Below are 16,896 nucleotides of genomic sequence, written 5' to 3'. Positions count from 1 at the left end.
TGTTCATTGCATCTCTGCTAAACTATAAATATCAACAGAGCTCCAGCCCACTGGCCCTGCCTTTACCAGCAGAGGGAAAGATGCACTGAATAGACAGCAATACACTTCTAGCGCATCATCATGTGCAGAAGACGCTTAATCACACAAAGTGTGGGCTATCACTCTAACCTCTAGCATATATTTCATTTCGCGTATCCAGCAGAATATTTGATAACAACAGGCCTAACACTTATTAATTACTATACGGGAATCAGCTGTAATTGCTTTAGTTGAGACAAGCAGCAGTTATGGATTGAATTATCCAAATTCAGCTGGGTATTGCTGACTGGCTCATCAAATTTCACCTCCTTGTTTCTTTTTTTTTTGTTTGTTTTGTTTTTTTCTCTTTTGCAAATGACTTCCACTGTGAGGCAAAACTAGAAAAAAAAGAAACTAGCTCTACCTGTTTAAAAGCAAATTAGGGTAAAATTACAATGTTGTATTAAAAAAGGTATGCAAATTATAGGCTGGTATCAGTGTAAACAAACAGCAGACAATGGGATTTGGAGTTTCTTTAACACTCCAATTCCATTACACAGAGACACAATTACAGGCCCTGCGATCCTCCTCATCTCGCACTAATAACACGCACAAATATCCACCATTGTCACAGACACCCCTATTTCTAATGCGTTCGTTTCACCCTCAAAAACCTGTTTTCATTCAAGCAAAACGCCGATAAATTTATTAAACAACATTAGCATTAATGACACACGTGAGGGGGCTTCCTTTTTTCCCGCTAATACCAATGAATGCTGTTTTAATACGATTGTTTTCCCTTAAAGTGACTATTTATGCCCCCACCCCCCTCACATCCACCATAGCAGGAGCAGCCGGGTAGTCTCTCCCCTTTATGAGTGAGCTATTGTGCCTGAGGACAGGATCCCACACACAATCTGAAGACTGAGCCAACAAAAACAGGGCCTGACAGACAATGCCTCGCTTCACCTGCTCCAGCACTGTGCATCGCAATTATGCCAAGGACATGTACAGTTAGGCTTCATTCACCCTCCTGCAAAACAACTGCCTCAGAATTAAACCAGGGATCGAAAGTCATGCAGATAATAAATATGGCTGCTGAGGAGATTGGAGAGAGGGAAGGAGGAGAGGAGGAGGAGGAGGAGGAGGAGGAGGAGGAGGAGAAGAGGGTCGCGCAGTGTTACAGTATTTTAAACTGCATGGTTACCAGACAGTGAAATGGGGGAAGCAGGAAACAACAGCAAAGATGCATACATCACCAGACTGATTCATGCGCCAGACGAGATGGATTTGGAGCTATAGGTGCCACGCCATCAATATACAATCAAACTCAACTCAAATGTTATGCAACGGCCGGCTCTCTGCAGCTCTGCACGCAAAATAAAGCAAAGGCCAGCATCAGATTTGCTATTACAGCCCGCGAGATGGCCACATTTATGGACTCACTCAGCCAAACACAACGGAATGAGACACAATACCAGCTATGAGAAGGGGGATTCTTTATGGAAGTGTTATAGGCCTAATTATATCACGGAATATGGATTAAAATACAGCATACTGAGCGCTGATTGTTCATTGATTACACGCAGAGGCAAACAACAAATATTTGATGCATGTCTTTGAATAAGGCTCCAGCACAGAATGAACGGGGGAGAGCCAAATATAGCCTATAACAACCAAACACTGCACACCAGGGCTATATGCATCTCGGAGGGTTTTAGCTGGAGGGGTGGCGCTGCACACTTCAAACGCGAGTATCCATTGTTGTGAGCCATTTGGCCTGCATGAGATCCTGTGCTCTGAACTAGGGAGTTTAAAGTAAGATATTTTTTTTATTATACTTGAGGGAAACAATGAGTTCAGCTGCTTATTGCAAGGAGCAATCGTCAGGGGAGACTTAAACTCAATTACTGTAGCCATTCAGAATGGGAGAAAAAAATGCTAAGACCAGAAGGAAAAAAGAAAAAAACAAGATCCATCTGGGCGTATCAAGCAGTGAATAAAAAATTAAAAGATACGAATAAATATCGAGATGAAGCGTATCAAATATTTATTTTTTTCATGGGCAACAAAGGACTATAATACATTGACAGGCATGGGAACTATTGCCAGCACATGTCTATACAATACAGCTAAAACCGCCTCCAATTTTGGACATTATCGGACATAACAAGATATCAGGTGGTCCCAAAAAAGTGTTTTTTGAATGTCTTTCAACAAAAAAAGACAATATTCCATTTATTGCTTTTATGGTGCTTCAAGGAGAGAACAAGAGGTGAAACGTATTCTGATTGGCACAACACATAAAAGCTTGTATAAAAACGAAAAGAGGAACACAAAAACAAACAGTTCTCCTCAGGGTCTCACCTATGCTCTGTCTCAAATAAAAAACTGAATAAGGATGATATATATAGAGAGAAATGGAAGTTTATTTCTATTCAATTTGTTCACTTGCTTCAATGTCGCCTCAACATGCTACAAGAGGGCTGAATTGAAATATCCCAGAGAAATAAAAAATACCCCAAACTTCTGTTTTCTAAGAACCATAAAATCACATGAAGAACTAACCGAATATTCAAACCCACTAAAACAGGAGGCACCAGATAAATAAAAATAAAAAAAGAAGTTTCAACAGACGCACCATATTTACAATTCCCATTAAATTACACATAAATAAATATATACATACATGAACACTGATTCCCTTATATAACCGCGAATCGTGTTGAAATTCAAAAAGTTCAAGTTGGTCGCTTGGAGAGAGTGAGAGTCTACAACTGAAGTCATGACATGGAGCTCTGTGGAATTTCTCTTTGTTTTTCAAGTTTATTATTCACAATACTGATAAGAATTCATCCTCTTTTCGCTTCGTTTTTGTCACAATCGTAAAATTGAGATATAGAGGGGTCGCTGGATTTCAGTCCATTCGTTGCAGCTCATAAAAAATAAGGGGAGTACATAAAAAGTCCTCTGGCTGAGGCAATACACCTTTTTCCTCGCCCTGGAGCTGTTCCTCTGCAGCTTTTTTTTCTTTTCTTTTCTTTTTTTAAAAATAACATTTCATATGGTTCAGCTGTTGGAAGAAGAAGAAGAAGATTCTTGCGTCGTTTCCTCGTGAATCCAAAGTGGGATGTAAAAACAAAACATGTAAAACCGCGCGAGATCAGGAAGTGGCACGTTTAACTTTATCAATAGTATTTATAAGGTATTTATAATATTTATATTGGATGAGTGGGCCGGAGTAGAGGAAGGGCCCTGGGGTTCGGCCCTCGGTGGGATGGAGACATCACTTTCTGTGCTTCTCGTCTTTGTCGCCTTTAGTGCCGTTATCTGAGTGACTGTTGGGGTTGTTGTTGAGGTACATTTTGTCCATGGCTTTGATAGCCTCGGTCAGATAGTTCTGCAGGGCCGTGACTGCCGCGCACAGTGCCGGGGTCCCGAAGCCGTGCGAAATTAGACTGAAGTGGGTCAAACAGCTCTGGATCCCCGGTTCAAGAATGGGCTGCGGCCGAGAGTTCCCAAGCGGCGTGCGGTCCTGGGACAGCAGGTCCGTGAACTCTTTGCACACTTGCCTAAAGGGAGGGAGAGAGCGGCGAGTTAATGACCAGAATAGCATCAATATATGCATGCATTTTAGTGTTGAAAAAGGAAGAATACATAAATAAATCAAACTGGGTACACTGCAACAAAAAAATCGCCATTTTATAATCAGTCAGTTTGGACATTCTGAATTGTCTGAAAGTGAGAAGTGAAAAGTGAGCCGCTGTGAGGTAAGAGAGCCTGTTTCTGCAAATTAACTTGTTTCAATCATTTCCTTTTTTTTGGACAACATTTATTAGTGGACTGAAACTGTGTTTCTTACTCTGCTTTGTTTTCAGAATTTATCACGTGGCTAAAGAAAATGTCCCGAGGCTACAAACAGGTGGAAGTTCATCTCTGAGCTCAGCGGCCGGAGATCTCACTTTTATTAAGAGGATTTTAAGAGTAAGCACGAGTCCAAATGACTTGTCGGTGTAAAAAGAACCTTTTTACAATGTAAACGTTCAATTTATAGCTGATTATCAAATAGGCCTGAACAGCAATAAAACGATACAATAATGATAATCCATGCTGTTATTCCCTCAAACCCCTTCCTCTATACATACACTGTGAATTTATGTAGAATATTTTCTATCGTATTAAACATTGTATTAAAAAGTTTCTATTATTGAACATTCCATTTCATAGTGTTGCCATTTTTTATAACACTCATAAAGCCTGTTTGATTATAGCAGGCCGTCATCAATATTACATTCCCATGTAAGCATAAAACAAGTAACATGTGAACCAGCTGGAGTCAAAGGAACACAGAGGCACTACATACAGCTGCGTGATGAGGGAAAGGCTCAGGCAACATAGCAGCACATGTATCTGCACGAGGCGTTTTATAATTATGATCTATGTTGTAATAATTAATCGCACGTGTTGCCCAAATAATAAGAAAATAAGTGTCCGAGTAAAATCCATAATTAGCAGAAATGTAACATTTAAAAGGTGTGTGTCTAAAAATAAAAAAGTGTATTAATTAATATTAGGCTAGCTAATAGTGGACTGATGTTGATTTTATCCAGAGCACACATCTGATATTTTTATTTGTTCAAAAAGCACTTTAAAAAAATTCTGTCAAATAAAATAAAATACAAATAATGAGATATCTGTGTGCATGTGTGCGCGAGTGTGAAATAAACACACACACACACACACACACACACACACACACACACACACACACACACACACACACACACACACACACACACACACACACACACACACACACACACAGTGGCTCAGACTGGGGTGCATGTGGCAGTGACGTGTGATAACAGCACTTACTTTGTGGCCAATAGCATGTTTTTTCTTTGGACTTGTTCGTTTGGGTCGGAATGCTGACGGTTTACATATTCAGCTACTGCCTTGGCTGGGAACTCGGTCTCGCATACATAACCAAAATCCCTGGCAAGATGAACCGCTTCGCCTGAGAAAGAAAGAAGAAGAAAAAAAGAGGTTGAGTGTTTTTGCTTATTAAATATGGTTACATCAAATTCAGAGCAGTTCACACACTCCCTGCTTGGACTAACACGTGATTAATCTGATCTGAGCAGCGCGTCCAGACAGCAGGGTTACAGCACAACAGCACTAATGATGAGAACACAAAAGGAGTAATAATTAAATAATAATAATAAAACAGGCCTGCGAGCTGTCGATACACGTCAAGCTCTCTCTCTCTCTCTCTCTCTCTCTCTCTCTCTCTCTCTCTCTCTCTCTCTCTCTCTCTCTCTCTCTCTCTCTCTTTCTCTCTCTCTCTCTCCCTCCCTCCATACCGTGAGAACGGTTAAAGATGGAGGGGGGAGAACACAAGTGGATATGAAATATAGACGGAGCGTCATGCTTAACACCATGTCATTGATTACCAATGCCTGCACATTATTGAAAGTGCAGCAGATCATAGAGGCATGGGGAAGCAATTTCAAACGGCTATCCCTAAATCTCACTTTGTCTTTAAGCATCACAACTCTCATTTTGTCCGAGCTCGCTCTTCTTGTTGGTTTGAAAATGTTTTCTTCTTCTTTTTTCTTCCCCCATGTCTTTTGCTTTTAATTTCCTGAAGCAGTTGACTTTTTTTTTTTTTTTTTTTTTTTTTACTGCGGGGCTTCCTGCCCATAAGCCTCCACTCCGGAAGAACGCATGCGCCAATTAGCATCAAAGCTCAAGTCCAGTAAACTCGTTTCCATAAAATGGAGCGGATCATAAACAATGACAGCACTTCTGCAAACGCAGTGTCCCTTCACTAAATAACCGGCTGGCTTCTCCCACCCTCTGCCGCCCACCAGCCCACGCGTGCCACCACCCCTCTATTACCCGGAATCAAACATTTCTGCAGGCTCATTACAATACAGCAGCACATTTCTACGAAGCGCAGTGAACGTTGCATTCGGGCCCTCTCCTGCAATAATGATTAACAGGGACCAATGAACCATCGCAGGCTTTCACCTTTGGAAAAACCCACACAGCACACAAAATACCACTGCACTGAATAATAAGGTTGCAAAATGGATTCATCCAGTCGCGTAAAATGCATCTTTTCAGCGACTAATTTATTCTTTAATCGGCCCCAAACACACAGCTCCCGATAGGTCAGCGCCCTTCCATTTGCATGCAACACAACTCTTCACGGACAACCAAAAGCATGGGAAGCTATAAACGAAAGAATTAAGTCACCATTAAAAAAAATCAGCCCTGCGCTGCCAAACCCATGGCTGTAATAATGTTTGAAACAATGCAGGGTTAATAAATCAATCGACTTCTCATCCATGAGGTGAAGCAACTCAGCGGCGCCCAATAAACAAGCAGCACTCAATAATTAACTGGACTTCAACACAAATTCATCCAGTGTATAAACTAGGCCAGCCGTGGACCTGCGAGTGGGCTCCTGGAAGCGGAGGCCATAGAATCACCAGCTCTCTCTCTCTCTCTCTCTCTCTCTCTCTCTCTCTCTCTCTCTCTCTCTCTCTCTCTCTCTCTCTCTCTCTACACACAGACACACACGCACATCCTTCATGCTTTATTACTTGCGAGGCAAAGTCGGTCCACATTACACGGATGAGCGCATATGCTGATTTCCAACACAGAGAGAGAAAGAAAGCGAGGGAGGAGAGAGAGAGAGAGAGAGAGAGAAAACATTTGAAGCACCTGGTATCGCGGGAGCAACAAGAGTGGGAGCGTGATTTACCTTCGACTAGTGACGTCAGCAAGGTGACGTTGGCTGCCTTGCGCCTGCCCGCAGGTAGATTCAAGCCGATTTTATCCAACTTCTCCCTTAAGGATCTTCCTCCATTCTTAGACTTGGCCCTGAGACAGAAGAGAGCAGACATTTAAATATATAACATATGCAATGCATTCTGAATTGATGGGAGACTGTGCTTTGGACTTACACGGAGAAAAAAGTAACATATACACGGTCAAATATTTGTAATGATTATGTGCTTTCATATTACAATTTTGAGGATACTCCCCACAACGCATACATGATATTTACACCACATGCCAGCCAGTAAATGTGGTTCAGCTCTGTCACAAATTAAAAGGTGAATGGACTGAATTTGGCTGGCTTTGCCCTCCTTTACTATACCTCATAAAAGCTATAAATAATACTAAAAGAGTCCAGCCTTTTCACCAGCAGACAAATACTGTACAAAATGAATAAATAAAGCCCTACTTAATAGGCAGTATTATTACTGGCTGCGTGTCTACAGCACTTCAGTAGACAGTTCACTGGAGACCAATGTTTTCATGTGTAATGCCTTCACTGGGCCTATAGAGCTGGGGTTGAAACAGACTAGGCCTACATTAATTTGAGAAAGAGAGAGAGAGAGAGAGAGAGAGAGAGAGAGAGCGCGCTAGGGAAGTTAATATGGAATTTAACAGACCCCTCCTGCTTTAAATGCAGGAGCTATGTGTCATGGTTGGTCGATTTTAATTATTCTTGGTACAGAGGAGAGAGAGAGAGAGATGCACGCTCACAGAGAGAATGGAAATGGATTGGAGTAGAGGGAGAGAGTTCACACTCACACACAGAGACACACACAGGTACAGAGAGAGGGGGGATTTTTGTTGTTGCAGCCTTCCAGTCGAACTCACCTCCTCAGCACCCCGCCCAGCAGAGAGGCGTTGAGGCACTCGGGCGGCGAGAGGCGTCTCTGCACCTCTGCCACCGTGACCTTGTACTTTGATGTGGAGCTGAGGAGGGACAGGCGACCCGGAACCGAGCAGAACACCTCGTTGGGGTTTACCACCCCTCCGAAAAGACCGTCCTTATTTACGGGGATGGAGGACAGGTTGTTGTTCTTGGATAAAGACACTGGACCTATAGCCAGGGAGAGAGGATGGAGAGAAGGAGGGAGGGGGTGAGACCGTGCTCAGTGAATTTCATGCAATGCAGAGCCTTAACTAAATGAGAAGGGGGGGATTTAGGCCCCGGATTTAGAGTTTAGCACCACATGTGTACACTTTCAGCAACAAGGACGTGCAGAGAAAGGCGCCTGATAGAGGCCTATATACAGCATGGCAATATACTAATATTAATATAGGACAAATATGTGCGCATTGGGGAATCAGTAACATCAGGAATTCGCTGACATAATTCACTCATAATTGTGTACACTATACGTGTACACAATTCTGAATATTTTCAACCCGTCTCTATTCTTTATCCACATCTATAGTGTCGAGATCTCGGAGGCAGACAGCGAGAATCTCCAGAATCTGAGCGCTCGTTCGTTCTATTTTTTTGCGCATCAAGAATCGACTGTGCACAAAGCAGCCACACACACACACACACACACACACACACACACACACACACACACACACACCAACCGAGAGATTTGGTTAAAGTCTACCTATTCTGACATATCCACGGTATCCAGCAAAATCGCCCGTGTGTGATTTCAAAGTGGGGGGAGGTGGGCTTTACACCGTTTTGGTGTGCAGTAACCGGAGACAAAGGGGACTGTGCGCCTTTGGATAGATCACTTGTGACATTAATGGCTCAGGGGAGCCTAATAGAGACAATAGGAGTTAAACGAACTCTTGAGATTACTAATATAAGAAGCCAATTATCATGTTGATGCGGAGATACACAGACTCAAAATAGAGAGAATGGGGGAAAAAGGGAACGAAAAATCGCCCCATATCTAGTGAGTTCTAATTTGACCTGACAAAATGCTTTTAAATCCGAAGATGACAAAAAAAAGGCCTCGTCGTGTTGTATAACTAAATCTTAACAGCACATATAATAAATGGTATTATTCGAAAACCTTCTCTTTATCACTCAGTTGTGATTCACTGCCCAAATGAGGGAATGAGCAGCATCCTGCACACTCAGACCTCCATCCAGCGCTACCAACTTCCATTTTAAATTAGAGCATGCAGCGTGATCGCAGCTATTGGCTTTCCCCACTGAAGAGCCAGGACCGTCTATAGGCCTGAATCTTTGTCCATCAATACCGCGGGCCCACTGAGCCCACCAGCTCCACTCATCTCCCCGCTGCTCGGAAACGCTGACAGTAAATTCCATCAGCGAGAAAAGAAGAGAAAAAAAAGGTGCAGCCAGTTTGATGCACTTGGAAACCATGTAATGAAAAATAGGCTACTGCGTATTAGGATCAGTCAGGCATTACCGCATTGCATCGGGGTCTCTCGAGCAGAATGGTGAATGGTGTGCGTGCGTGTGTGTGTGTGTGTGTGTGTGTGTGCGTGTGTGTGTGTGTGTGTGTGTGTGGGGGCGTGGGTGTGTGTGTGTGTGTGTGCGTAGTGGTGTGCAGCTTGCAGAAACATGCATGATACCTCGGAGGAAATTGCTTACCTTTTTTAATTACAGTCTGGTCGGGAATGTGAATTCCTTGATCATCAACAGACTATGCGAGAGAGAGAAAATGGAGCAAAAAAAAAAAAAAAGAGGACAATTTTAGCACAAAGGTAGGAAAAAATACCATCCTCAGTCTTGTGTAAGTGAACGCAACGCGCGGGGCTGAACGCACGAACAAAGCCTGACGCAATTAGCCAACACGGAGGCTCTCGAGGCCCATATACCTGTTATTATTGTCCACGGCTGCTTGCAGCGGGGTTACACTGACGGACGCATCACGCCGGATCACAAAGTCAGACTTAAATAACGGAGCTGTGTCGCCCCATAATCCTGACCTAATTCCGCCCTCACATTGGCTCTACTCACAAGGAAACTTCTAATCTAGATTGGGTAGTAATTACGGCGGCGCAGCCTATTAAAGGCCTATGAACTAATTAGAGGATTATTGGTGTTTGTTTCTGATTAAAAACTGGGGAGAGTCCTCTAAATAAGAATGAGGGTTATAGACAATTTTCTGCTGCTCGTTTATCATGCATCTTTAGTAATCGTACAGCTATTACCTTAAACTCAATCCAGCAAACTCGATTCTCCTGTTCGGGGATCATAATGTGATTGTTTGCAGCAGAGAACGGCGAATTCATCCGTTTTTAAACTGAAAAATCAAATAGAGTCAGGCGACACCATGGAGATCCGCGCGTGAATAATACGGACGCCTTTTTATTTATTTATCTATCTCATTTAATTAGATTCAAGCGATAGTGTGGAGCAAAGCCCCATCGAATTTGGCAGCTGAAAGCATTTTTCATGTGCAATGTTTTTGAAAACTATATTTCATAAGTGTGAATGATGAGGTTAAATTGTGCTGTTTTATTCGAAATAATGACAGTATGAAGAAGAAAAAAAATGTCATGCTATTTTTTTCAAGCATATAAAAAATAGCTCTGTGTAAAAACTTGAATGCGTGTCATCCTTTTAACATTAATAATAATAATAAAAAACAATAACACACATCATAATAATAATAATAAATAATAATAATAAAAACACTTTTGCCCATAATATACCCATATAGCATACACAATAAATAGTATATTAATTATAAAAGGCAGGGTGATTGAACAAATAGTACTAATAACAATTAATTTCAAATAAAAAAATATATCACTATTACTGTTATTATTATAAGTGATTATATAAATTCAAACCAGTGGTGGTAAACAACTGTTAACATTAACAATAGCCCCCTTTATTATATTTGTTAATAGAATAGGCAAAGCCCAGAAGGAGATCGGGTAAAAGCTGCCTCACCTGAACGTCGTCTAAAGAGTGAGGTATTCCATGGAGAGAGATAGAGTCCGACAGGCCCGAGTCGATGCCGTGGCCGGACGGGAGGAGCACCTCCCTGCGGTACTCCCGGCACAGCTGGTGGGGCAGGCCGCGGTGCTGGTGCAGCAGGCCGCTCTCCTGGCTCTGCCTCTGGCCGGGCCAGCCCGGGTGCTGCGGCTGCTGCTGCGCGTGCAGGGAGTTGAGGGAGTACGGGTCGTTGACGTGCGAGTAAGGGTCCTGAGACTGCGGGTAGATGGGCTGGTAGGGCGGAGGGAAGTACGGGGGCTGGAAGTCCGAGTTCGGCGTGTGGGAGAGCGGAGGGGCGCTCGTGTAGGGACTCTGGCCCACGCCGCCCAGCTGAGGTAGCCGGGCTGTCCCGTTGCTGGTGCCGTCGTGACGGTCCTGGCAGGGGGAGGACAGAGAGAAAAAGGGGTTAGCCTCAATACATTTGTTTTGGTTTTATGAAACAACACACACAAGCGTACATGATCGCATTTTGCCTCTTTGTTTTAACTGCAGAATGCTCTGGGCATTATCAAATATGGCCTGAGAGTATGAGGAATTAGACCAAGTGTGGAATCTGTAGCCTATTATTATGAAGAACTTGCTCTGGTGGATTTTAAACAATAAACACCACCAGTTCACTACTTTTTCACTACTTTTAGAAATTAAATAACGTGATAATAAACGAGTGTGAGTAAATTCTCAAATAAAACACAAATCGACAATTCCGGACATGGGGAATGCCCTCAAATAAACAACCGAGACATATTATTATTGCAACACTTCCCCATGTGTGTCCCACCGTTTTTTAAGCATGCACGATTCTCCAAAATAGCAAATAGAAGCAGCATCACACAATCTGATATGCAAAACAAGACGCGGAGGTTCAGCAACTTACCATCGCGGAAAAACTGTGCACTAACATTTTGAAAGGGTTATTTTGGTGCCACTCAAAGAAAGAATAATCAGTTCAAAAACACTTTGAGTGTTTTTTTTTTTTTTTAGGATGTGGAGAGGAGGCCTGGGGGGCGGGGGGCGAGCAAAAAAGGAATTAACCAGCAAAAAGAAAAAAAATGTAGCCCCCCGAAAAGACTCTTTCTCTCCTGAAAGATCTCGATGGCCCCGGCGATCAGATGCGTGCCACAGAAGCAGGACGATAATCCATCAGAAATAACCGGTTAGATCCCCGCTGCCCTTCACGTGGGTCTAAAAATGCAGATACTCGGCGTTGCTGGCGGATTCGGGTTGGAAAGTTTCTCTTGGTAAACCCTCTGCTCTCCCTGCTCTTCTACCACAGTGCTGCCGTCCCCTCGCTTGAGCTCATATTAGCCAAAGAGCCGCTTCTTCTTCTTCGTCTCCTTCTTGGACTCCTAATAGAACGCATTCATGACTATTAATATTGCAGGAATACTTAATAACAAGGAAAAGAATGGTCGGAAATCGGGCGTGAAGCGGAGGACGCAACTCAAGGCAGGAGTCTGCGCTTAAATGACGTCCATTGAAAGGAGGAATCAGTATATCTAATCAGAGATGGGGAGAGAGGGAGTGCGAGAGAGAGAGAGGGAGTGAGAGACTGTGGAGGGAGTGGAGAGAGAGAGAGACAAAAAGAGGGACACTCACTCCCGTCTGACGAATCAGCGAGAGAGAGGGAGGGGGGGTGGGAGGAGGGGGGCATTTTAAAAGGGTCCCAGGGCCAAAGCGCAAAAGTGAAAGAAATACATAGGAATGACGGGAGGTGGACCACAGACAGGGAGAAGCTGTGGAAGGAAGCACCGTGCACCTCTGAACTGAACATCCAGCACGCGCGTTATGGCCACTGCGAGCGGCTCGTTCCACCGCGCGCCTCTTTGTTGTCCTCCATGGCTCTCTTCTCTTCTCTTTTCTCTTTTCTCGTTTCTCGTTTCTTTTTTCTCTTCACTCTCCTCTGTCTGCGCCGAATTAATCCGCCGGTTCCTCCTCGACTCAAAAGGCAGAGTCGCACCGGCTATAACTTTAACATTTTGGCCCGGAAATAAATACTATATTATTTTTTTCTTCTTTTTTTTAAAGAGTCCATGACAGGCCCGCGCGGATCCGGCGCTCCGGCCAACTTTTACACACACGCTGCTTTAAAAAAAAAAGATAAATAACGAAACACCGGGCTGTGGCCGGATTTCGATTGCGTATTGTATTTGTCTTTGCATCCACCAGTGGAGAAACATGACCTGTAATATAATAATAATTAATTTAAAAAAACACCACAACATGAGCGCAGGAGGTGCCCAGCTTTTGTTGTCCCACTCCCGGCCGTCCCTGTCCTCTCGGGACGCGGAGTGGAAACACGCTCGACCGGCTTCTCCACTGCAAACAAGTCCCTGATATAACTGCTAAACTTTGTGTATGGACACAACAACGATCACTCCGCGCTCACACGCATATTCCAACGGCTTATGTTTCAAGTAAATTAAAAGTGAGGGGTATAACGTCCATGCCATTTGAGCTGTGTTACGCTTACATCTGCCATTTAGTCAACATATTTATTTTTAATTAAATGCATGGTGTATAATATTATTTTTCTAAATGTCCACGTGTCATTTCATATGAGGATATACTTTTTTATGGGAATTTAAAGAAGGAAAAAAAAGAAATAACTGCTGTGAATTTACTCATGCTATAACATTCTAAATAAAGCTGTTATTGCCATATTGCCAAATTATTATAATAATTATTTGTAGTAATATTGTCATTGTTCTAATTCTAATAATGTATCTATTCTATAATAATGTATTATTCTCATTTGTATTAATGTTATCTTGTAATTTTACTCTGCACAAATACACAAAAAGAAGCACCATAAGAAATTAATAAAAAATATGGATCTATTCCTTTTCTGCACTTTAATTAAATGTGTCCACTAACAGCTGTCAAAAAATGACACATTTGGATTAAAACAACACAACACACCCCTTAACATTGTCACCTTAATACATTTAAAAAAAAGTTAAATTGAATCAAAGAAATCAAAGAGGAGCCCCTTACCTCGCAATCTTCATATTTAATGTTATCAGTTAATTTCCAAAGCATTGTCATGGATTGTTGAGGTGGATATTGAGTGGTATCGCCTTAGTCTTGTTTTCACTCAGTGAATTGTGCTCCCCGCTCAGAAAAACTACTTTTATTGAAGCTGTGGGCTTCTGTCTGTCTTGCGCTCTGAGGTCTCCCTCTAATGGTGGAAGTGAAGGGCTGGAGCAGCTCTGTAATAACACTGGCACAGGGCCTCATTAGCATATCAACAGCCGTTTGATTCTCCCATCTGCTCACACAACACCAATGGACGGCGCACAGGTAAAAACTAAAGCAGCAAGACGCTGCACATGCTTAATATTCCTACTGTTCAGTGAGCTGTGTGTGCGTGTGTGCGTGTGTGCGTGTGTGTGTGTGTGTGTGTGTGTGTGTGTGTGTTGAGGATGAGGGTACAGCCATGCATGGGGATCTGCATGCACCTGGGACGGTTTATACAAGTCGAGGCTCGAGAAAAGCACGTTAACTCCAAAAATTATATTTTAACGTTAAATTTGCATGATTAAAAAAAAGAAAAGAAAAAAGAACAAATGTCTTTTCTGTAGAAAATCACTCTGTTTTTGCTGAAGTGTATACTGACTCAGCCCGGCTCATCCCAGTGTCTTATCCATTACTTTTCTATGGACAGCAGCAGGCCTATGCAAATATACAACCCTGCCACACACTTTGTTGCTACCCTTGATTTTTTTTTAACTCCCAAACTGTTATTTTAATCCCATTGAGAGTGGAGACCTTGAGAGACTATTCTTCCACTGTTATGTTAAAGAGGTGAGCCATTCGGAGCGGCTCCACAGGTCCATTGACTACCTGTAAGGGCGCAGGGTTTTGGGGGACTGTAAATAATTAACACAACAACATGGCCTTGTTTCATTTGAATGAGCGGTATGGCTCTGCCTGTCGCCGGCCGAGCCTCCACCTCAGCAGGTCGTGGGTCAGCAGACAGGTCGCCGGCTCTTTAAGGCGTTGGCTCCTCTCGTTTAAAACATGGATTACCATTTTTGGTGGAGTGCCTTTTTTTGTGTGTGTGTGTGTGTGTGTGTGTGTGTGTGTGTGTGTGTGTGTGTGTGTGTGTGTGTGTGTGTGTGTGTGTGTGTGTGTGTGTGTGTGTGTGTGCGTGTGTGTGTGTGTGTGCAAGCAGTTAGGCTATTAATGAGAATGGAGCGATGAAACTGGCTGACAATGACAGCGATGCATGCGGGTGTCTTTCTGGAGAACCGGCCTCCTTCTCTGTGGTCGCTTTTTCTGTTAAACGAGAGAAACTAAAGTTTTTCTCTTTAATCGTCTGCACCTCACAATAGAAGGCCAGGCTCTCTAAGTCCACTATGGGATGCTTTGTAACTTGTGAGTTGAAAACATGTAATCCCAATGTGGAACAGCTGTGAATATGACTGCATTTATGAAAAGTCAGATCTCACCTCGAAGACGCAACGACACGTTTAATATATATATATATATATATATATATATATATATATATATATATATATATATATATATATATATATATATATATATATATATATATATATAAACACTCCACTTCTGACGAACTCACGTCTCATGTCTGTTTCCACACACATCTCTAATGATTAAACACATGACCGTGTATCGGAGACGCGCGTGCAGTCATCACGACCCATAATAACATGCGAGCAACATCCTCAGGCTTCCACACGGCACACACACACACACACACACACACACACACACACACACACACACACACACACAACTACGCGATGGCTGTATTAAGGCGACAGAGTTTTCCAAAATAAAACAACTTCTCTGTATCTCCTGACGGATTAAACCCATACGCGTCTAAACTACCTGCACCAGCTCTCTTTACAACATATTTCTCCGGAGCCTCTTCCTACAACAAGTCGACACTTTGACAGTTTTCGTGGGTTTTCTCCGCCGTGTCTTTGTCTTAAAGTGAGCAGCACATACCTGCCATTCTCCCATTTTGCCCATAATTGACATTCTTTGTCTTCTGCTGCCTTTGGTGGGGTTTGTGGTCGATCCGGTGCCGAGTCTATCACATTGAGCCTTCGGTCCCACACTCAACCTTTACTTTGTTTTGTGTTTTTTTTTTTTACCTGACCGGATCGTCTCACCTGGCCATAAAAAAAGCGGCGCGGAGCAACCTGGTAACGCGCATGCGCAATGCTCCGCGGGTGTGGACGAGAAAGGAGACACTATCCCTGGGGAAAGTGAAATAGCTTATCTAGTCTGGGTGCTGGATATGTAGTTTGTCTTTAAAGACAATTAAATGAGTTTTTATGAAACAATACATTATGAATGATGATAAAAAATCTCGATGTTACTTATTGTTGAGGAAACTCTGAGATTCCAGTCAGCACTAGCCTAATCACAGCCATTGCTATTAATAAGAAACATATGTATAATATAATATACATATGTTAAAGGTATTTCCTGCAAATATAGTATATTGTAGGAAAGTGTCATTTTAAGTTTTTAACATATATCTGTCACTTTGATCTCTTCATTACATCAGGTGAATTTTCATAAAAAATGTATTTCGTTTATAAAAAGTGAGAAAAGGGTATTGTGCTGTTACAAGTGACTGATGTGGTTCATTTATGGAAATACTGAATTAATAAATACGACTAGAGAGTAAAACAAGATAATTAGTATGGACCAAAGCAAAGTTGTATTACAAGATATGGGTAATATGTTCACTGATATAAAAACTGAAAATGGCATATCGGTTAGTTATCTATCCTTTTGTCTTGTTCTTCTTTACTGTTTTGTCTAGAAAACATGAATGGTCACTGCAAATGAAACTGTGTCAAGTTAAAAACTTGAAGGTTAACTGCCAAAACCATTACTTCTTCACAGAAAGCTACCCTGCTATTGTGAGGGTCATTATTTATTAATCCACTGTTTATTTCTAATACATACTTATGTAGACCCCTCGGGCCAGGAGCGAATGAGCTCTCCCTCTCTCTGTCACACACACACACACACGCACAGACACACACACGCACACGCACACACACACACACAGACACACACACAAGGAGGGGAGCAACACGTGCGCTCACAGAGGTGATAATGGT

At 42.5% G+C, this 16,896-nt stretch overlaps 1 protein-coding gene across 3 annotated transcripts; it reads right to left on the bottom strand.

The window, feature by feature from the left end:
• Nucleotides 1-2,045: 2,045 nt before the first annotated feature.
• On the bottom strand, nt 2,046-15,796 carry tfap2a (transcription factor AP-2 alpha; the record flags this gene model as incomplete). Of its 3 annotated transcripts, none has more annotated exons than XM_079233885.1 (7): nt 2,046-3,590; nt 4,894-5,035; nt 6,791-6,909; nt 7,699-7,924; nt 9,425-9,476; nt 10,736-11,155; nt 15,764-15,796. In XM_079233885.1, the coding sequence occupies 7 exons, from the start codon at nt 15,794-15,796 to the stop codon at nt 3,305-3,307; spliced, it is 1,278 nt and encodes a 425-aa protein (XP_079090011.1). In that variant the 3' UTR covers nt 2,046-3,304. The 3 variants fall into 3 exon arrangements, with proteins under 3 accessions (XP_079090011.1, XP_079090010.1, XP_079090009.1); XM_079233884.1 differs by lacking the exon at nt 15,764-15,796 and adding an exon at nt 13,775-13,825; XM_079233883.1 differs by lacking the exon at nt 15,764-15,796 and adding an exon at nt 11,655-11,681.
• Between the last annotated feature and the right edge of the window lie 1,100 nt (nt 15,797-16,896).

The sequence above is a fragment of the Taurulus bubalis genome (assembly GCF_910589615.1).
Source record: "Taurulus bubalis genome assembly, chromosome: 18".
Taxonomy (NCBI): domain Eukaryota; kingdom Metazoa; phylum Chordata; class Actinopteri; order Perciformes; family Cottidae; genus Taurulus; species Taurulus bubalis.
Note: the sequence above shows the minus strand (reverse complement) of the source record. Positions and strands in the feature narration are given on the sequence as shown.